A 23515-nucleotide genomic window follows, 5' to 3' on the forward strand; every position below is an offset into this window, starting at 1 on the left:
TCCTTGCAGGGTGACCTCAACAACACTTCTGGTCCCAAGTCTCCCTAAGTTTATCTACCCCTAGTTCTTAACTACCAGACACTTGGACTTTCCCCCTCTGGTTTGTCACCCCCGAAGGAGTGAAACCCTCCCCAGTTATCCATTCACTTTGGTACATACACAACACACAGTTTGCACAATAGAGATCTGCTTGGGGTAAAAATAAACAAAAGGTTAATTTAATAGAAAAATTACAGACTCAAAGATGAAATAGCAAGGTAAACAAACACATATAAGTTACATAGAAAATAAACATAAAGATGCAACTTCAAGATTTGCACTTCTATATTAGATAAATTCCCCTTTCTAATAAGTGTTACCTGTTGCCTTTTAACAGCTTCTCAGCATGCCCCTGTCATAGAGGGGATCCAGCACTCAAAGGACTGCACCTCGTGTAGATGCTGGCCTTCAGTTTCTGGATGCCAAACCTCCGACACAAGCCTGCTTTAAAAAGGCCTGTTGTTTTCTCTCTTGTTCGTCAGAGTGGGGGAAACTGCTTCCTTTCATACTTTTCCAAGGCTGGGGTTTTCTTTCAGTTTCAATGTCTTTCCATTAATTTTAATGGTCTATCATTTGCCTTTTCCTGGGTTGTACAATGTTTGGTGCTTGGAGCTAATCTTGTCTGGTTGGGGAGGCAGCCCCTCCCTGCCTGTTGTGAGGAGGAGTAAATGTTGCAGCACAAATTATGAGCATAGTTTTTTTTATCTACCCAACTACATAAATTCATTACTACAGTTTGTATGCATATCTCATAATGACCATCATGTTCAGAACATTACAAGCTTTCATAAAAGACCGTACTTGACACATTTTTAAATCAATAACATTGTATCCAACCAGTTGATTCTATTGTTTATTCTTTGGGGGTTCAACACCTTCTCCCCGTTGGGATGTTGTCACATTTCAGGGTACAATCCACACCAGTGAGGGGTTGTCACTGCCTCCTCTACAACCTGGGGTGCCACACAATGCTTTCCTGTTGTAGCTCCAAGCCTGGGCCGCTCACAAACAGCCTACCAGCGTGGGTCACATCCTGAGTATCTGTGTATAGCTACAGCTTTGGTCCAGCAACTCTTACTCCAGCAGCCTGTCAGCAACACACCAGCCAAAATCTGCCTTCCACCAGCCTTGATTACTACTTCCAGGGTGACCACAACATACTTGCAGTCCCGAATTTTTGCAAAAACATGTGTTCAGCTCTGTCCAGCTCCCTCCTGGGTAGCTCAGATATTATAGGTTCATTGCCCTTGTAAAGGGTCAATATTTGACAGTTCTGCTACATTAAATGGAGTTACCAAGCAATTTACTTTAAACACAACACTGGATTAGTTTATATTAAAAAAACAAGTTTATTTAATGACGGAGAGATTTTAAATGAGCACAGGTATAATGTATTAAAGTCAGAAATGGTTACAAGAGAAATAAAGGTAAAATGCTTTCTGGTTGCTAAAACTTAACAAGCTAGGCTTGGTTCAAGGTCAAATCCTTACCACAGGTTCTCAGCAACATTGCTGATCAAGTTCTCAGGTCAGGAGCTCCCCCAAACTCAAAGGGCTGGTTCCTTTGTCCTCTTAGGTGAAAGAGGGAGAGATAGAGGGAGAGATTGGGAAAGATGCCTTGGGGTATTTTTGTCCCTCACTTGGATGGGCCACTCACCCTTTGAAGTGGATTATTCTGAGGCTTACGCCTCAAAGCAAGTTTATTCAAACAGTAAAGAAGGCATCCTGGAGTCTGGTGGTGAAAGTGGCTCCATGCTCTTTCTTCTCCACTATGCTGAAATGCAGATTTGCCCTGTCTCCTGCCATTTATCCCTCTTGTTGTCTCAAAGACCCAGTTACTACTTGTGTAAATTGAGGTAAACACACATTCCTTTATTTGGGATCGACATTCTTAACAACTTTTGCCTAGTCAGGGCTGTGTGGTTTGAATATAGGGAAACATTATCATATAGGGGAATTCAGAGGTTTACCTATAATGTTGCTACATACATTTCATCATGATGATTTTGATGAGCAAGTTACTAGTCTTCGAATGATACCTCACAAGGCATATTTGCAGAAAGATTATTGCAGTGTTGGGTAGGGTGTGGATACAGCGGTGCTTTCGGTCACAGGTGTCTGCATCCCGCTTGTCACACAGTCTCCCAAACATAAACTAAAGTGGATATTGTTTTACATGCTTTCCCCTGGTAGGGAGAGTACATCATTTGGAATGATTGATTATACTAGTGCCTGATTATTAGCTGTGGAAAGCAAATTGTGTCAGTGATGCATTTATTAATTCTGCTGTATTGAACAGCATCTGCAGTTGGTCTTTCATGGAGCCTGTTATGCATCTCATTGAGTCTTGGAATGAAATTATGAAATAATTTTGTTTATGAAAGATGTCTTTATACTACTTTACTCTGATGCTTTCAATGCATTATGCAATGAGTGATAAGTCATTTCTATTTGGTTGCATGTTAATAGATTACTTTTTAGTTTATGGGGGAAAATGTATAGATTCTGTGCAAAGAAACCACTTAAATCACAGCACAGTATTCTTCTCCACTGATGAACCAAAATGCAATGTGATTTGCAATGTAAATGTTCCTTTAGAAGCTGTGTAAAGGCTTTAGCAGCATAAAATCATGTCACCAACTTTTAGAAACTTCTTTATATATTTTAAAGATCAAATGTTTTTTTTCTAGGATCGGGTTTACCCAGAACTGCAGAGGTTCATGGCAAAGTCCGATATGCCCTCTTTGTCCATGGGGAAGGATACTCTGTGGGAAAAGGTGATAGCTAAAGCTGCTTCCATCAGAGATATATGCAGGCAGAGGTAAGAATGAGTGTTCGTTATCCAACTTGGAGAAGGTGCAGGGTGTTTAAAGGAAAGCTGTGCTGGTCACTTCTGATGAGCCCATTATCTTAATTGTGGGGCTTATGGTTTTTGATGGGGGCTGTAATAAATACACATTGTCTTAGGCAATACTTCAGAAGCTAGTAAGTATAATGTGTATACATATATTTTTAATATGAACAGAATGGGACTATATGAAGGCCTGATAGGAAGCACATATAAATAAAACACAGTGCTTCCTATCAGGGTTTACAAAGGAATTCTGCTTTTTCAGGCCTTTCTGTGACAGAGTTTAAGTGAGACATCCCATTTGTGCAAAATTTACTTGGCGTCCACAATGGAAGAGCCAGAATCATACCACATGGATTCAACTGTGTGTTTTGTCCACCATTAATATGCTGATATAGAACCACTGTTTGAATGTTGTCTTAGATATGGAAATGAATGAGCCATGCAGCTAGCTGACACCCCAACTGTCCTCTTGGACATTGGGGGTTATGTCTACACTGCATATTAAGGCCAGGCTCCATCTCAGGTTTGACCCCAACCTCCCCTTCCATCCACACACAAATCATTCTGACTTGTTGAGCTTACTCTGAGGACCATAACTTCTGCATTTCCTGATTGAGTGGACAAAATTATAATCCTAACATTATATTAATGTAAGTTTTTGTATTTAATTTGTTATTTTTTCTAAAGGAAAAAACCCTCTGTTCTAATTTCACTGTGTACTTTAATGTCTGCATAATCAGCGCTGTAAATGGGAGTTATGTACTGAAGAGTGACTATATTAAAAAGGCTCCTCCTTATTCATTCCTACTCCATATGTAAATTTTGAGACATAGCTGCTTACTTTATTGACTGAAAAACGTTTTTAGTACTTTTGATTCTTGGTTGCACTGAAGAGCTAGCACATCTCTGGAGGGTGAGATGGATTTTATTTTGGCTCATGCATTGTCAATCAAATAATGAACTAAATTCTGATTGTAGAATCTTTAGCTTGGTGTTTCATCATAAGCCAGAGGGATCCCATTTTTACTGTCAGGTTCCAGGTTTTGATGGCAGGGCTGACAATTTTTAATTTGTAAATTGAGACCATTTGATGTAGAATTATTGAGATACAAACATAGAACCTCCACAATGCCATTTTTATAAAGTCACATTTCAGAGCAGAACCACTTTCTCTGGTCAGATTCTTAAACCATGTGAAATTCAGTCTACACATTTAAAGTAGCAGAGAAAGGCATAACAAGAACTGATGGCTGGAAACGAAAGCCAGACAAATTCAGATTAAAAATAAGGCACACATTTTTAACAGGGAGGGAGATTAACCATTGGAACAAACTACCAAGTGAATTTTAGGTTCTCTTGATGTCTTCAGTCCAAGACCAGATGCCTTTCTGGAAAATATGTTTTAGTCAAACACAAGCTATTGGGCTCAGAACAGGGGTAACCGGGGGTATGTCTACCTGAGCACAGACCCAGGGTGGGCTTGGACTCAGGTGGCTAGCCTATGCCACTGCTGCGTTTTCCATGGTGCTATTTTTAGTGTGCCAGCTCAAGCTGACCTAGTGCACATCTGTCTACCTGCGATGGGAATCACACCTCTCAGCTGCAGTGTAGACCTACCCCGAGTGAAATTCTGTGGCCTGTGTTATGCTGGAGATCAGACTAGATGAGCTAATGACTTGTGTCCTTAAAATCCATGAACATTAGTGTTATATATTTACATTATTCCATAGTCCTAAAAATATTGTCTTTAAACCTAAAGTAGTTTTTCCCTTGTTCATGCAAAACTAGTTTTTTCAGTTGCTTGTAAGTGTTGTGGGGTCTTTTCTCCCACTTCCACTTACCTACCTGGAGACTAGTCTTGTGTGAAGACCACATACCTGGGATGATTCATACCTCTTGTGACATACAGTACTGTCTGAGTTATGACGGCACAGAAAAAAACCATACTCTTTTTAGAGTAGAAAAATGTGTGATTTATTTTGATCATGGTTTATTTCAGCCAAAAGAATTTTTTGGGGGAAGTTACAAGCATCTGAAACCTGGGTTATAAAAGGAGTCTCAATGTAACTGTAATATTCGCTGCCAAGTGAACGCTATAATTAGAGTTGAAAGTTTAAATGGGATTTGTGATAGCACAGTGGAAATGATTTAGAGGCTATAGAAAGAAAACTTAGAAAGCCTAAACATGCTGTACTTACATCATCCGGTCAGATGATTTATTTATCCAAGTTGCTTAAAGAAATAGTCATTAAGTGTTAAATAGGAAGCAGTTCTGTGTAGAAGAATATGTGCTTGGAAATATTTCTCTACATGTCAAGAAGCTTTGAGGGGTGGAACTGAATTTTTTAAAGTACTTTGCCTTCATGTAATATTGTTTTCCACTAGGCCATATCAACATGGAGCTGATATGTTGGCTGCAATTTCCCAGGTATTGAATGAATGCACAAAACCTGATCAAGCCACACCTGCTGCTTTAGTGTTACAAGGTCTTCATGCACTTTGCCAAGCTGAGGTAAGGTTAATTTGGACTGTCCTTTTTTTGAGTACTGCTCTTCATTGCACGTTTCCATTTTCTAGTAGGCGTTGCTGTAGAATAGTACCATGTTTCCTTCTGTTAAATTAAACTTTTATCTTTTCCTATTTATTAATTATTCACTGGGAAATTTAATCTGAGTGTTTCCCTGATCAGTTGCTGTGATATCCTTCCAACAAGGGGCCAGGAATTTTAAGTCACTTGCAGGAGAGGCATAAGGCACACTCAGAATCTGCTTCCTATTCTGCACTTGAGCCAGTGCAATGGCACAACTATGTACATGGGCTTTTGGCGCAAAACATTGTTGAGTCCTTAAAAAGGTGGTCTGATCTTTAACGAATGTTTGTAAAGCATTTTGAGATGCTCAAGTGAAAGTTCCTGTATAAGTGAATTTATAGTAAAACTTGCGGTAGTACTAATATTTTGGTCTAAAAATTGTAGAAGAATAGTTTTCAGTTGAGTTGGATGTAATAATTGTTTGGTATGCCATGTATACATAAAGTAGGTACCACTGTACATGAATTTTTAGAGCATTTGGGTGATTTATGAAGAAGGCTAAATCTTCCTTTTTGCTTTTGTGTAACAGAGACCTTTAAATGAAACTATAGTATGCACTGACTTGCATGTCAAAATTGTAAAATATACAAAGTAGTTCTTGCCAGGCCACATTTACTAATTCTGGGCAAATCTTATTTTTTTGCCAGCATGATTTCAACAGAAGCCAGCATACTTCTGAGAGGCTGTCTATCCTGGTTTCTAATTGATTTCATGTGTAAAGTGTTGTATGCAGGCCAAGAAAGATTCAAGAATGAAAATGCTAAGCATAGTTGTTTTTTTAAAAACCTCTTCCAGGCTGTTTCTGGAAGTGGTTTCTTGCTGTTTGCTCTGCAAGTCCACATTTATCTTCTGTCTTTGACCAAAAAAAGGGAACTGGCAAAGTGGAGGAGTATAGCGAAATAAAAATTATGCAGATGACAAATTATGCTAACCAGTGAATTGGATGTTTAGTGGAAATTGCAATGTTGGACAGTCTTAAAACAGTGTGCATTAATAACTTGGCTATTAAAACTAAGGTTAAACATTTTTTACTCTTAATACATGGAGAAACTAAGATTGTGGTTTGAATTTTTTTCCCTTGGGTTAAGATTTCCCTTGTGTCCTTTATCGAGTCCTGTTGATTCATCATCACCACTCAGGTATTTTTCTTAGTCTTATGTTCCTAGCTACTGATGTTTTGGTTATGTTCAGCTCCTTCAGCCAGGAGTACAGATGCTATTCTTTAATTGTCCAGAAGGGTTGCTAGTGAGAGATGCAAGGTGCATTCTCCTCCTTACTTCAATTGCAGCCCTCCCAGGACAGTGGGCTCCCTCCACAGCATTCCTATCACTCTCAGAATGAGTAAGCAAGAGTGTGGGACTGGAAATCCTACCTGCCTGTGTCTCCCCAGTAGTATGGAGAACTTTGATTCATCTGGTTGGTGGGAATTGGAGACTTTCTGAAAGGTTAAAGAGGTGCTCGACAACCTCCATTCTGTATTCATCTGCTTCTCCCACCAATGTGTCTCTGCTTTGTGCAAGCCCACTACCTTCTCCTCATTCAACTCACATACCAAAAAGTATGTAAAAATATAGTCATTGAGGTTGCAAAGTCAAGCACTTCAAGGTTAGGAATTACCAGAATTAAGTTAGTATGGCCAACCTTAATTCATCTTTGTTATGTGTGTACATTATGCTACAGTCTCAAATTAATGATCACGCACTCTTTTGTCCCTAAGATCCCTACTTCTTTCATTGTTAGGCGACCTAAAGATTTGGTTCATTGTTACTTCCCCTATGATAGTTTTCACCATGCTTTGCACTAGCTTTTGTTGAGTAACTGCACAGTCTTATTGGTGTAACCCTGTTTTTTTGCCCCATCCATCCTTTTCCTAACCCTGTTATTCTGTTACTCTTTTTGTCGCATCATATCTGAATTTATTTTGTAATTTCCTAAGGACAGCAATGAAGACTGACCATATCTTCTTTATACTTCAAGGCAGCTAGTACACTTATGGTCTCTATAATATAGTAAGTAGTAATAAAAATATAGTTAGCTTCAATTTGACTTTTAATTCAACAGTATGCTTTAAATGGGGAGTCCATTTTTTTATGAAAGTTTTTTTTTTTCTTAAACTCCATCAGTTCTTGGGCTTAACATTTTTTCAGAACAAAGGTAAACCTTAAACTGTATTTCTTTAAATATTATTTGCAACAAACTTGGCTTTTTATCTGGAAAAAGGTTCTATATATTTTCAATTTCTATTCATGCAACAGTGTGCTAAGTTTTCTATATGCATATAGTAAGACAAATGTTAACAGCCCCTGTAGATTGTAAGAGCTCTTAAGAACTCATAGACTAAATAGAAAACAGTCTAAGTAGTCAACAAAGAGTCTTCTCTGACATGCAAATATAGGACTTTCAGATTATGAGACTAGTGAGGCACCTGCTGTATCATGAAGGCGAGCATAGCCATAAATGATGTGAAACCCTGTTGTAAGAGATTGAACCTCCCCTACTGTGGCAGTTACGATCAAGTGTGATCTTGCTCCCAAGACTTCTGCCTTTGTACTTGAACCTCTTGGTGGTTCACCAAAGCCCAAGTTTTTGGCTCACTTTTGGGCATTGTGCAAAGTGTATTTTGTTGGTTTTGTTTACGTTATTCTTGCAGCTTAGCTGTCCACAAATTTTATATAGCAGCAGTGGTCATTTTTATTATGCACAATGCATTGTGAGTTCATATACAATTTTATTTTCGCAAATAGCTCGTAGTTGCTACAGCTGTAAATACTCTCTAAATTACTGAATGACTATACCACTTTGAAATGGAGGGTAAGTCTGATGGGTTTTGCTGTAGTTGCGTGTTCTAGAAAAAGTTCTAATAGGAGCTGTAGTTTAGTGCATAATCTAAATATTTCAGATGGTGACTGTGATGGATGTAGAGCTGCTCTTAATAACCTATGAATGCTAATGCTATATGTTGACTTGGTTATTGGGATGTTTACCGTATGAATATGTCGGTTTTGTTTAATAGTAGCCTGTATGGAAAAACAAGCAGGCAGGGGAGAAAAATAACTTAAGATATGCCATGCCTCAGCAAACACTTGAGGGTTGTTCCAATGAGTTTGCCTGGACCTGCTGCTGAGCCTACTGGGGCAAAAGCCTGGGAACTGAGAAGAACAAAGAGATTCTGTCTGGATTAAAAGAGTCTCTCTCTCGTTAGGGGAACCAGACTGACACATGCTTCTGCTGTGGTGTCTGAAGAAGCTAGGCCTTCCTAGCTAACTATCACATGATGGTAGGGCTGTAGGCAAGGTAGATGTGCATATAGACTGTTGTTTTAAAATCCTTTTTCTCTTTTGCTTCACTCCTACTGTGAGAATAAACAACAGTTTGGTTTAAGAAGGCTGTCTGGTCACTGTATCCATCACTGCTCACAGGCTCCTGAAGGGAAGACCTGCAGGTGCCAAACCCACTTCGTTTAGTTGGTATCTTACCTAAAGCCCTGCCATACATGGTGACCTAGGCAGGCCTAGCATCTTCAGACACCCCAGCGGGTGCCTGTGTCAGTCTGGTTTCCCCAAACAACTACCTCCCCTCCCTCCCTCCCTCCCTCGAGAGAGAGCATGAGAGCAAGCGTGCCCCTTTTAATCCATCCAGAGTCCCTTTGTTTTTGTAAATTCTCAGGCTTTTTCCCTTATTAAAACCATTTTGGTAGGTTAAGTAGGAGGTCAAGGCAGATTCCTCTGAGCCTATGGCTCTGCCATTGTCCTGTAACAACCCTCAAGTGTTTGCTGAGGCATGGCTTATCTTTAGCTATTCTTCTCCCCTTCTTTCTGGATAAGCATAGTTGATATACAGGTACTGTGCCACCAGGCCTGGTCTAAGAGTGGGAAGAATTGTGGAATTGCGTCCCAGGATGCGTAAAAGCATGAGGCCAGAGTTTGGGGGGTGCATTCAGAGAAATGGAGGGGGGACAGAGATACAGATAACCCTCCAACTGTTCGTTCTTATAACCACATTACTACTGATTGTGCCAGTAGCCACATGAGGTCTCACGATAAATGGATGTGTTATTTGTCTCAGGGAGTAAATTTACTTAAAATGCCATCCTCTCTTCTCCCACTCCCTTCCCCCAGTTCAGTACAGAAAGTTAATTAAAATATGCCCTCACAGTGCTGCTCCTCTCCTTGTGATCAGTAGGTCTGAATAACTAAAACTTTCCTTTCCAGCAAATGTATTTCCAGACAGTGTTCTGTCCAGCAGTGAGATATGCATTTTAAAACTAAAAAAAGCAAAGACAAAACTGACTTGACCAGAAATCCTGAAAGCCCATAAATTATAAAGGTTGCTAATTTTTCAAGATGGAAATGATCTGTCAATCTAAACAAAAACAGAACCAACGAGTATAAAGACAAAAACAAATGTTCAAAGAATTTGCACCAAAAGCCTTAGATTAGAGAGTCTGGATTTATGAACATGCTTTTTCTAATCGGCAACAATTCTGTTGCGGCAAAAATTAATAGGCGCCTCGGCATCATGAAGAAAAGCTCTTTCATCTCGCTCAGTTCCTAGAGGGTGTTGTTTTTTCAAAGAGAAGCATTGTACAATTGAGCAATAACTATTGAGGCACAGGGCATTTCCTGGGGATTCATGACCGGCAGAGAGAGTTCACCTCAGGCTGTTTATCACAGTCAGCTATTCCTCCGGAAATGCGCCATGCCAAGGTTGTTATTGCTATTATAACTACTTATTTATTTACTTTTTAAAAATGAAGTGTTTGGAGAGCAAAGTACTTCTTCCCTCTCTTTGCACCCACCATTGTTTCTTCACAACACTACGGGGTGGATGATTTTCAGTGGGGCTGCTGCTGTGTTGGACAATTCTAGAGAATTATTTCCTTGTAAAAGGAGCCAATCAGAATTCTAGATTTTAACATTTTTAAGGGGTATAAAAATAATTTATTATGGAATTTTGGAGGCGTAGCTGGAAGCCCATAAATGGCTGGCCAGAGTGCACAGCTGTGTACTGTAAGGTTTTTTAGTAGACTGTAGCTTCTATATTTATTACATTCCAGAGATTTTTTAATAGTGTGGTTCAATAGTGTTACTTTTTTAGATCTATTCATATGTTTTATTTGGTGCCATTTCCCAGTCAGAAAATTCACTGGATCATCTTTTCCTCAAGCAGAAGTCTGGGGCAAGGAGTATTTGTGCACAGACAAGACCTATTCTAAATTCTAGTCTGACTCAAAACAAAGCAGTAATTTGTAAGCTGTGAAGTCTTCTTCCAATGTACTCTTCTTTTGTAGAACCTGCATGACTTATTTTCATCAAAGAATTTGCCTCTCTCCATTATTCTTAAGTTATATATGGATACAACTCATATAGGGCTCTAAATTGTCTCCTATTGTTTTATTGCATTATTGTGACATACATATTCTATTTATTGTACTCTTGCTAGCAGCAAGAAGTTTAAACCAGGAAAAAAGTCACTTCTTGAAAGTCCTAGAACAATCTGAACTGTGGAAGCAGGCTATTAAGGGCGCATGCATGCAATATGTTGTTTATATGTGAAGCATGCAAAGTAGAGTGTTTCTTTGCCTTGTTTGTCTTTTTTATCTTGTTTGTTTTGTTGTGGGGGGGAATAAAAATCATTGTTGCTACAAGGATTATTTTTTTAAAAGTATATCAAGGGAAAATCATATAAAATACCCAGCAGTAAATGTTTAAGGTTAGTTGCTTTTGATGTCTAGTACATTTATTAGACTGTGTCCTTAAATGTTATAGCTCTTGAAATATTACAATACTACATGAGCTTTGGAAATAGTATCATGATTTTCAGATTTTCTTCCCCCATCCCCACCCCCTCTCCACAGAGAGCGAGATTTTCAAATGTGTGTACAAAAGTGGCTCCTGTATTTTGGGTTATAGAATGGCAAAATGGACAGTTTTCATACTTGAGCTGATACGATTAGTTCAATGGGCTAATAGATTGGTGCCTTATTGGAGCATCTGCTTTAAATTAGAAAACTCTATTGCGGGTGTTCTGTGTCAGAATACAAGCACTGTTCTGGGTAATGTGGGTGAATTGCAGGATCTTAGTGAAGCTCTGAGGGATCTTTAAAAGATCAAATCAGACACTGGGAAGGTTTTAATTTTGTCAGTTAGCAGCAGAGGAGCCTGGCTCAATGGCTGCAAAGCATGATAATCTGAATTAACCACCACTGGGCTGGAAAGAATATCATGACTCGGACTGTGATAATTGTTTGTGCAACTGTGCTATTTCAGTGAATAAAGAATATTTATATAGGTTTATGCCTTTCCTTGGGTTGCCATGTTACTTTGAATTTGGAATGGTGCTTGAATTCAGCACATGTGCCCAAATAGAATGGTCATGGGAGCCCTGTAACTGAGTCATATTTCAAGATATAGTGTTTTAATTAGTTATTGGATGTGATACCTCTGAGCCTGCCTAAACCAGATGAGTCATTCCTGAGCCAGAGCGTGTGATAAGTATCAGAGGCAATTACCTGCAGGTCTTGTGATAGGCCCCATGCCATTAACGAGGGTTCAGGCTATCCACAGGCAGGATCCCATTCAGGTGATCCTGTTGGGATCCGGGAAGTGGGCAGGCAAAGCCCGTCCACTGCCAAAGGATCCCCCCCCCAGCCTAAGAGGGGGATCCACAGGACCTGGACACCAAATAAATCCGGGGGACAACTAATGAAATAACAGGGACAGGAGTGTGGTCAAAGGGTCAAACGCAGGGAACCGGACCCATTCAGGTGATCACAAGGCAGGTAGTCAGTCTCCTAAGTGAAGCAGTCTCTCCAGTCTGTTCAACATCACTACCTGCCCAGGAACAATCCCATTGCCAGTATTTTCAATGACTGGCCATGGTGCAGCCTACTAAGGCTCCAGCTGACCCTTGCTCCAGACTTCTCCTGTTCTAACTGTGCCTGTTTCCATGCTAGCCAGCCCCTGCTCAGGCCTGCATCTGCTCCTGCCTCAGATGGCTGCCTGGTGACTCTGACATTAGAGTAGTATGTGCTTTTCTAATTTTGGAAAACACTGGCAATAGAAAATTCCATTGACATTTAAGATGGGTTATTTAGTTGCATACATGGCTAGTTAACTGAGCCACTGAAAGGAATCCAGTATTTAGCAGAACTCCCAAGTGCCACATGCTGAGGAAGGGAGAGCCTCTCCATCAAAGGCAAGAGCATCCTTGTTCTGTCTCTCAAGGATGAGAGCCCTTGTGCCACTCAGTCCTGTTGACATTTCTAAGTTCAGCGGGTCTTGAAGCTTCTGTCCTGCTGAGCTTATAAGCTGCATAAGAGTGGAGCTATGTAGCCAGCAGACTCTGGGAAGCTAACTGATTTATAATAACACGGGTGTTGGCCCAGTAGCTGGCTGGTACCTGTGTGCCCATTATCCAAATCTTTAATTATCTAAAAGTTATGGGTGTCCCCTCAACTTGCAGGTAGTTGGGGTTGTATTATGTGGGTTAAAGGAAGCTCCAAGCTCCACAGCAAAACTGCCTTTAGAGGCTTTTTTTTGGTTTGTCCCCTACCCCTTTGTTTCTTTTAAAAATCCTAGGAAATTGAATGTAAAAATATCTGTGAATGTGAAGGTAAGTGCTTAGAAGACAAGTATCACTAAAGCCAACGTTGAACACAACCTTATCTTGACACATTTGTCCTAAGCAGTATGATACAGCTTTCAGTTACGTGTCCTTATTTCTCAAACTATTCCTTAATACAACTTTTCTGGTGACTCTACACGTATGTATATGGAGCTGTGTGTTGTTGTGCAAGCCATAACATTCCATTACAATATTCAGTTACATGAATACTACACACTAAAGCCCTGATTCAACAAGATACTTAAACTTCTCTGTAACTCTTAGCATGTGAGTAGCCCTATTGACTTTAAGAGTAGCTATAGTTAAAAGCATTATAAGCTGGCACATGTGAGTTGACAAGTAAAATATTTCAATAACTGTCAGTATCAATAAGGCTCAGTTAATAAATCTTACTGTAAGTACACTATACCTATATAGTGCAATCAAATACTTAGCCCCAGGAAACCCAAAGCATTTTTATGTCAGCCTGTGGAAAAAATCACTTTCCAGTTGACTTGTGTCTATGACGTTAGACATAAAACAATATATTTCAGATTAGTGGTGTACAAATATAAATTCTATGCACAGTATTCTTGTGCAAAACTGAAGGTACAGATTCACAGTATTGTAAAGACAGTATAACACTAATATTTGGTGAAAGTAAGAACTAAATATCCCTTTTAAATTAAACATACATGTGTAGTTGGTGATAAAACAATTAAAATACAGAATAGTTGAAGTCAAACAAGGTCAAAGTTAGATGATACTTGGGTATTTATGACAATGAAATTATTGTAGTGTACGAGATCATGTGTCTCTAAAAGTGTCGCAAACATTGCATGTATTATATTGTATTGTTTGATAAATGATTTGATCATGTAATTAAATATTGTATTTATCATGCATATGTACATGAGCAGGTGCTAGTTTCCTTGGTATCCAAACAACTATTCATTGAGCATGTATAAGTTTTATGGTTAGGTTGGTTTCCTACATTTTCTTCACCTGTATTTAGTGGTGTATACTTCTGTTTTACCTTTACTACAAACTGTGCAGCATAGCTTGCATATTTTTGATTAATGGCCGTATTCAGTTGAGCAGAGTAGATTTTGATTTTTGCAATGTGTGTTAGAGATGCTTACAAAATTTACAAGTTGTGGGGTTGGTATGTGGTTAGAAAACTGTAATAGAACTGAAATAGTATGCACTTACGAGTATTTTAAAAAATACTCTACAAATGTTAATGAAATAATTCCTTTATGGTCACACTGTGTTAGCAATAGATGTAACCCTCAACTTCAGAAGAAGGGCTTTTAAAATCCATTTTTCATAATGGGTTGAATACATAGAGCTAATACATGAATCAACAGTTGATAGGTGTGTTTTTTTTAAGAAAGTACAGTAATATTTAATCCATGAAGATAAGTAAAGAATGTTTTGCTACACAGATGCAGAGCACAGGATTCAGAGCTCCAGCAAAACAGCTCTGTGTTAAATTTCTCCTGAGTAATTGCATCATGTCAAACACAAACTATCATCAACTGCTATGGAAAACTTTTCAGGCTCAGACCACTTGTCCCTGTGAGCACATTCCCTCAGGTATCAGGCCTTGTTTCTGTCTCAAGGTGGAATTTTGCAAATACGCCAGTCACAGACTGAGCCCTGAACTATGGTACCCTGTGTATCAACCATTATTAGACCACAGGTCTGACTGAGTTTGGGCAGCTGTGGTTCTTTCCTTTGAAAGCTTGTGACCAGTGGTATACAATGATTCAACAATCTCCTTAAAACAAAAGTATTATTATTTTAGCAATAGAGCAAAGCATGGCTATCTTACCTCAAGGCTTACTATTCTCTGCTCACGACCTAGGCAGGCCTAACTTCTTTAGATACATCCATGGGGGTCCTGGTGTTTCAGTCTGGTTCCCCCGATCAACCACCATCTCTCTTTATAGTCCCTATCTCTGTAACTCTTTTGTTCTTCTCTGTTCCTGGGCTTTGTCCTTTCTGTAGACTCAGCAGGAGACTAAGCCAGAGTCCTAAGGGTCTGTGGTACTGATATTGTCCCTGAACAACTGTCAAGTGCTTTCTGAGGGGTGGCTTTTTTTGTGCCATTCTTTTCCCTCCTGCCTTTTTTTTCCAAATGCTGTTGTTGAGATAACCCAATAAATTCATCCCCCCAAAACCAAGCCAACATACAATATTGCAAATTGTCACAAGACGGTTCCAAATCAGTCATACCACCCATCCTCTATCACGTTGTCTTCTGACTGCCCAGTATGGTTTGCCTTCACATTCTGGGTGCTAGGCCATTAGCATTCCCTTTTTGTCAGCTGTTTGTAAGACTAGAAGCTCACTGGAGTTCAACAAATAAAAGTATGCTGATGTTAGCTGCTAACTACTCAAGAATAGTTGCCTTTTTTAAAAAATACATGTAGACAGTGAGCTTTAAAGTTATGGTTGCCAGATGTCCGGTTTTCGACCGGAACACCCAGTCAAAAAGGGATCCTGGTGGCTCCATTCAGCACCACTGCCTGGGCTGTTAAGAGTCCGGTTGGTTGGACTGGCAGGCTCCCTACCTGGCTCCATGCGGCTCCCAGAAGCGGCGACATGTCCCTCTGGCTCCTAGGCAGAGGGATGAGCGGGGGGGATGGGGGGGCTCTGCGCACTGGCCCGTGCGCCAGCCCCGCAGCTCCCATTGGTCAGGAACCACAGCCAGTGGGAGCTGCGGGGCCGGCACCTGCAGGTGGAGGCAGCGCGCACCGCACAGAGCCGCCTGGCTGCTCGTATGCCTAGGAGCCAAGGAACATGTTGCTGCTTCCGGGGAGCCTCCCTGAGGTAAACGCCACCCAGAGCTCACTCCCAGCACCCCCTCCTGTGCTCCAACCCTCTGCCCCAACTTTGAGCACCCTCCTGCATCCCTTTCCACATCCCTACCCCAGCCTGGAGACCCCTCCCACACCCAAACTCCCTCCTGGAGCCTGCACCCCACACACCACCTCCCACACCCCAACCTCCTGCCCCAGCCCAGAGCCCCCTCTTGCATCCTGAACCCTTCATTTCTGGCCTCACCCCAGAACCCACACCCCTAGCCCAGAGCCCATACCCCCTCCGGAGCCCTTTCCCACACTCCGAACCCCTTGGCTTTACCCCCGCCAGCCCAGAGACCTCCTGCACTCTGGCCCCAGACCAGAACCTGCACCCCACAGCCAGAGCCCTCACCTCCTCCTGCACCCCAACCCTCTTCCCCAGCCCAGTGAAAATGAGCGAGTGAATAAGGGTGGGGGAGAATGAGTGACCGGGGGGGGGGCGGATTGATGGGGGGGCCTTGGGACAGAGCGGGAGCCCAGAGAAGGGGTGGAGCAGGGGGTGGGGCAAGGGTGTTCAATTTTGTGCAATTAGGAAGTTAGCAACCCTATTTAAAGCCCATGAATGGGTGCATCTGCACTAGAAAAATGGGTTGAGTGTCTTTGTTGACTAACCCGGACTAAACCACCTTTTTGCCAGTGTAGGCACTTTGCAACACCTTTTCACTTTAGCAGGTCAAAGTATATATCAGTTAACACAGTCTGATCTAAGCTTGGGCTTGTCTACATTACAAGAGTGATTCAAAGTGTATCAGCAGTGGCTGTTAACCCCTTCTGTGGATTCCAGTCTCAGATATTTATTCTGATAAAATTATTGGGGTCATAGCTTTACATATTTTGCTACAGTAAAAATAGCTGCACAGGTAATTACATTTGTCCTGGCAGTAGTGGTAAACGGATGTCCGAGGAATAGACAGCAGACATTCTGCAGAAAGGTTGAAGATAGATGCAGCAGGAGTTAATGGTACTTATAAGTAATTCAAATGATTCTGAAATGTAGCAAGACTTTCCTTCTTTCTGCCCTTGAGGATCTGCATTTAGGGGAGATTTGAAACACAACTCAGTCTGTTCTCCAGGATAGACATCTTTTTTAGTTTGCAGAACTTCAGATTTCTTAATTAAGAATATGGAGATGCCATCCTGCTTCAAGATCTGCATCCTGAATCTCTCTATCTTGCGGTGTTGTTCTCTGTTATATGCAGCTTGCTTGTTCTCTGATGTATGCTAAGATTACCTGCTCAAGACCCAACCTTCTATGAACTGTCTGCAGACTTCCCTTCCAAATCCCTCACAAGTGGGCTAGATTATATATTCCATCCTATTTATCCTGTGTGCCACTTTTTTCATACAGAATAAAACAGATCCTCTTTGTAAATGAAGGAAAGGAGATATAACTTAACTTTCCTCCCATCTTCCTCTCTATCTCTTCAGTCACCAAGAAAACTCAAACAGAAAAAACATGAACAAAGATTAAAAACGAAACTGAGAAAGCTGGACGATACTTAAAAGTATTTTTGACTATATGGAGTTCAGAAAACTAGCCATCATTCTGCATGCACCTTCAACCCTTTTATGTTCTATTTTTAGTGAGAGGAAATGTTCATTATGTTCTGCTATCTCAAGATGTATTTTGGTAGCTATGCTAATGCTGAGAGGGCATTTACTCTAAGCCACTTATTTACCATACTTATTGCAAACCATTATGGTCTGTCTGGTAAATCTGTCCTGGGAGAATTTTGGTGCAGAAGTATAGTGTTGCTATTAGAGTCCTTACGCGAATCCATACAAATCCTCCTTTGTTTTTGTGATTTTAGTCCTGGCAGAACTATTCCAAAGGAAATACCAAAAGTGCCATGTTAATCCAAACAGGATTTTCAGTTTGCTTTTAATTCTTATCTTGTTTTCATATTGGTTTTTGGGTTTGACATTCTCTTATGAACCCTTGTATCGCTGGTACAGGGCATCAGAACACAAGTCAGTATGAAATAAACTGATCCCAGGTAGCATGGTGTGGACCATATTTATTAATATTTTTCTAGGAAGCAAGTTAAGCATGCATGGTACTGCTCTGTCTTCTGTGGGATTACTACAATATAGGGTATTGTTTCACAGCTAATATTGGTATCATGGCTATGCTGTAGAATAAGTGATACTGTAGACCTCAGGCTTCCTGACTAACTTGTATTTCAAAGGCTTTTTATGCATGTTTAATGTGAGCTAGTACTATGTGGAGGGCTACAACACACAGTTTCAGGTAAACAGCAAAGAAGCAATATATACCCTCAAAAAAAAATCCACTTAGTTGATAGAGGAAGACATTTGTTATATATTGTAGTTCTTTCAGTCTTTGCTGCCTTGTTCTGTCTTGGAGTTCAATACACAACATAAATAACATGTCTGGTCATTGCATGTGATCTGCCATTGGACATGAATGTGACTCAATTATATGCTAAATTGAAGCTGCTTTCAGAGTACTGTCTCTGTTATGGTTTACTGGAGTTGGAGAGCTTAAATGATTCATAGGAAAGTCAACATGAAAGTGTACTTTGCTGCACTTATTAGTTTTGTACTTTTCCTGAACTACAGTACTTGAGCAGACTCCACAATGTATATTTGTTTTTCTCCACATGATAAATCAAGATGCCTCATTTCCTAAATGACCAGCACATAAAGTTGTACCTCTTCAAATCCTAGAAGATTTCTCTGTCTTTGTGCACAGTGAAGTAGAATTAGTCTTTCTAATTCTTGAGAATGGTGTTTTTAAAAATGGGGATAGAGGTTTGTCATTTTCACTCAACATGTAGTGAGATTACTTTTCGGTAGCTGTCAATGTTAGTTACCATGAAAACATATTTGTGGATATGCCTGTTCCTAAAATGGACTTAATAGGCATTCATAAAAGCTTCATCTTTACAGATTTGAAATTGTTCTCTAAAGTGTTTTCACAGTCACTGAAATAACTGCTTAATTCAGCAATTGCTTCTGAAAAAAAACAAATACTACACTTACCTAACAGATGGGAACCGCATTCTCTGTGTGTGCGCACATTGGAGAGAGCTGGACATCAAGAATTTTTGGGTTCAGTGGAGCAGTGCCAGTTTTCTCATTTTTATGCCATCACTTGCAGCCTTCAAAGCACATTCTCTGTTTATCTTATTTGTAAAGTGCTATGTCCACTGCACAAACGAAAAATAAATGTGTGCATTTAGCTCTGATAAAATTACGTAGCAATAATACATTTCACTTCTAGAGTGTCTTCCATCTGAAGAGCTCAAATTGCTTTATAAACATTGGCTAAGCTGTGCAACGCACCTGTGAGGCAGGTAAGTATTACTCCATTTTACAGTTGGGAAAAACTGAAGCATTGAAAGGTTTATTTGCTCAACGTCTCAAATGAGACAGAACCCAGGTATCTCCTAATTCCCAGACCTGTCCTGTAACCCAGGAGATCATCCTTCCTCTTTTAACTGTAAAATTATATGCAAATTAGGTGCAACTCTTGGCAAGTTATCAACACAGGCCAGGTTTGCACCACTGACTTTAGTTCTTTAATTGTGAAAGCAGTTTTCTAGCTCTTATTAGGAAAAGATCAGATAGCTCTGTTTTCATAGCACAAAGCTTTCATAAAATTCTTCCTTTGTTGAATTGAGCATTGGATGAAATTTTTTTTAAAAAAAACCTCTCCTGAATTTCTGGAAGTAGATTTGAAAGTACCACGATAGTTATTGGCAAATTATTTAGGAACTGGTTTTGTTTCCCTGTAGGAACAAAACCATACCTAGATCTGTCTGTGAATCCGAGCCAAGGAAACATTCATGGCCGCCTTATTTAGAAAGTCTGCATTAAATATTCTGTATGAAAGCTGTATGCTCAGATTTTAAATCAACCTGAATACTACACCGTTCTCATCGTTTCCTCTCATACATGGTGGCATAACGTAAAAGTTTTATTAGCATGAGTTTGAGATGCATCCATTAACTAAACAGATGCAGTTTAAAATCTATTTTTAATTAATTAGGTAACTAATAGTGCCTTACAAATCTAAGTCTGAAATCTGTTTTAAAACCATCATGTATAATTTTAAGTTTATAAGTTGTCATGTATTCAGTGAAACTACTCACATACTTAAAGTTCAACATAAGCCTAACAACCTTGTTGAATCTGGGCCTAAATGTTTTTGGAGTGAAGTATAAAAAGTTTCCAAAGCCAATCTTCCAAACAATTCCCCTGAGATATTTAACAATCTATTGTTTTGATAAATTGAGTTAATAATCTCATGTCTAGTAATACCATGGTTGGTCTAAATATATTTTTAAATACACTGAATTCTTTTTTTTATTGGATTTAATTCTTGTAACCATCAAGAGACACATCTGATAAGGGCAAAAAAAATCAACATTTTCACTTTAATTATGAAACAGTAAATTTGAGAGGGATGAAAAGAAAAATGAAAATAGCACTTTGGAACTAGTAATACCATTCAAGTATAAAGAAATATATTGTAAGATAATGTCATATTATTGTCTCCCAGGTTACAAAAATCTTGTTTGGGTCCTGGCTATCAGATAGGGATTCTGTGATTCTTGCACTTTCTCATATGTTGGTTGAATTTGTGCTCGTTGGTATACTGTATGTAACATTTCTCCTTTCAAACTGGCTTTACTTTAAGATCCATTTTTAAGGCCTCATATAAAACGTTTCCTTGTTATTCTCTTGTTTTTTCTTGAGAAATACCTTGAACTCGTATGTCAGGGATCCTAGAAGCAGCCTTCCCTGGTCTCCCACAGAGACTGCTGTGAGGGGAAATCCAAGCCCTTGTGCTCTGGATCCCCTGGGATATGTTAAGCTTCTGGAACCTCAGCAGGCTGCAGAACTGGTTCTGCCATTGGCCTCTCTGGCACACTGCCAGGGCACTGACTGTCGTCTACCACTTCTTGGAAATGGGGCTCCTCAGCCCACCTGCCCTAGGACTGGGACCAGCGCTGATCCCTGAGATACCTGAGTTACTTAAACACACTCCTGTGCCAGAACTCTGTACCAAAAGTGTGAAGATTCTGGTTTCAGTATAACTCTCTCAGGGGTGTGCAGCAGTTGTGAAGCTGTCAACACACATACACTTTGCATAGACTAACACTTCTATGCTCTTATACTTAATCATGTAAAGCTCAGATCATACAAAACTATAAATGCTAAACACGTGTGGCATACCAGGGTATAATCTAGACTAATGAGCAGCTGTGTCACGCCTGCCCTGCAACCTTGGGTACCTTACAATGCCTTGCTGAAGTGGTTTCCCCAGGGCTGCTCACAAACAGCGTTCCAGCATGCAAGCCACACCCTCAATGTCTGTGTGTAACTGCAGCCTGCCAGCCACACTTGGGTTACACTCTGGCTCTCACCAGCTTTGATTATACTTCAGGGTGACCCCAGCACACGGCCAGTCTGAGATTCTTCCCTCAGAAATGTATGTCCTGTACAGCGTAGTCCTCTCCTGCACAATACAAGTTACAGTGCCATCTTATTATTACAAATAGTTATTCAGATACTTCAGTTTAAATACATTTGAATAGATAAAACAAGTGTATTAACTACAAAGAGACTTTTAGTGAGTACAAGTAATGAGGCATCAAAGTCAGAAATGGTTACAAGAAAAATGAAGATACAATGCTACTCGTGCCTTACTTAACAAAGGATACTAAATTCAAAGCAAAGTTTACTCACCACATACTCCAGCTGTATTACTGACCAAATTTCTAAGGTCACAATCCCTCCCTCAGTGCAACAGCTACTTCCTTGGTCCATTAGGTATAGTGAATCGAAGGGGGGGCGGAGGGGAAAGGGTCCTTTGGGTGTCTGTCCCTTCTTATTGTAGACCTGTCTCCTCTTTGAGAAGCATTTCCAACTGGGAACAAGGCAACAGGCAGACTGTGTGGAAGGGAACTCCATGCTGTTTCTTTGCTATGGTGTAGTTTTTTTTGCCCCTGCCATCTTTCCTGCCAAAGAATGACCACTTCGCAGGTAATGGTCCATCAGCCTTGTTTACACCTGGTTACAGTGTCAGTTTATGCTTTGTCTCTGTGGGCCTGGTTTGGCCACTCCCCAGACTTTTCTGGAAAACATACTTTTAGTCATGATCTGAGCTTAAATTTATAATTTCACATTTTCCATGGTAATATTGATCAGCAAATTGGGTTTTTAAATGATACCTTACAAGGCATACTTTGTATAAAGATTATTACAGTAGTGTGTGGGATCTGAACACACGGGTGTATTCTGTCACAGCATGCCCCTGCCTCTGTTTGCTTACCACTCCAGGACATTCTTTGGGCTGCGGTCCGAATCCCGTAGGTTGTCCAGAGTCTATGGGGCCATGTGGTCTCAGGAAAGTAGGCAGAACTCCCCTGCCCCATGAGGCTGCTACATACTGGGAACCTCTCCCTCCTGGAACTCTTTACCCAGCCTCTGTAAGAGAATTTGTTCTCTCTTGCCCTATGCTTCCTCTTCCTGCCTGGCTCCTGTTCTTGTGTGTTTCTTTATTTAAATCCCTCCTGGTCACATGGTCTCTTTCTACTCCTAGTAAGTTTCCACTGTTCCTACCTTCCCCCCTCCCATCAGAAGAATCAGCTGCTAAACTGATTTTCTAAAGAGGTAACTCATCCATTGTCCTGAGATGTTTGAACCTGAATAGGTTCAGTAAGTCCAGAGAAGCATTCTGTTGTATTGTCAGGGCTTCTACAGGGTTTGTCAGCAATGGTGGATCCACATACATATAGGCACTCATAATACGGCAGTTTTTCGTAATACAACTTCACAACATCATTCTGAATTTACAGGTTGTACAGACACAGCCCCAATTCATCACAAAATACATTTCAGAATCTAACTTAATTCTCAGGCATTTCTGTTTTTCTTTCTGCAGACATTAGATTTGGTCAGGATCTTTTTTGTTAAAGTGTTATTCCCCTCATTGGCTTGTATTTGGTTTTCAGTGATTTCTAATCTCTTTTCAAAAGTGCTGACCTTTGAATCCAGGTGCCCTATCCTGCAAGTTGCTGGAAGCTTTCAACTTCCATTCACATTCACTGGGGTTGAGAGGTGCTTGTTATCTTGCCACACTCCCTCTCCCTCCCCCCCACCCCCATTAGTTAACTAAATGGACATGTTTTCCAGTATATTTTCTATTCCTTACATGGCACAGAAGCCTGCAGTTTATTTAGTTAACAATGTTGCCAAATCACAATATTTGGTGTTTCTCTGAAAGCCACAGTGATCAGAATCAAGAGATTGCATGAGAATCTCTTACTTTTTTTTTTTCAAATGAATGTTTCCAGCCCTGTTGTTTGCAGAGAAAAGTTTTTGAAAAGGTGAAGCAAGTGCATCCTAAGGACTCAGAAGCCAGAAAGCATATACTCTTCCTCCTCATCCCCCAAATTTATTATTTAAAAGAAATCCCATGATTTTTAAGCCAATCTCAGATTTTTGGGGTGCTTGACTCTCATGATTTTTGAAAGCTTGCAGCTGGAAATACTGTTGTACTGTCTCATAAAGCAGAGTTAGTGTT

General features: G+C 40.2%; 1 protein-coding gene and 1 long non-coding RNA gene across 4 annotated transcripts in view; one reads left to right on the forward strand and one right to left on the reverse strand.

Annotated features, from left to right (window-relative positions):
- Positions 1–23515, forward strand: part of FOCAD (focadhesin) — a 201064-nt gene that overhangs the window by 92340 nt on the left and 85209 nt on the right. For all 3 annotated transcript variants that reach the window (XM_074953460.1, XM_074953459.1, XM_074953461.1), the window contains exons 14-15: positions 2729–2859; positions 5278–5404. In XM_074953460.1, the coding sequence (XP_074809561.1) occupies positions 2729–2859; positions 5278–5404 (258 nt within the window). The remainder of the gene's footprint in view (positions 1–2728; positions 2860–5277; positions 5405–23515) is intronic.
- LOC141987751 (uncharacterized) lies at positions 497–22447 on the reverse strand. Its single transcript, XR_012639612.1, has 4 exons — positions 22262–22447; positions 21354–21445; positions 18964–19130; positions 497–688 (listed from the first exon to the last, which is right to left on the reverse strand). It is a non-coding gene; the product is annotated as an uncharacterized LOC141987751 (long non-coding RNA).

Source organism: Natator depressus, chromosome 5, assembly GCF_965152275.1.
Source record: "Natator depressus isolate rNatDep1 chromosome 5, rNatDep2.hap1, whole genome shotgun sequence".
NCBI classification, from domain to species: domain Eukaryota; kingdom Metazoa; phylum Chordata; order Testudines; family Cheloniidae; genus Natator; species Natator depressus.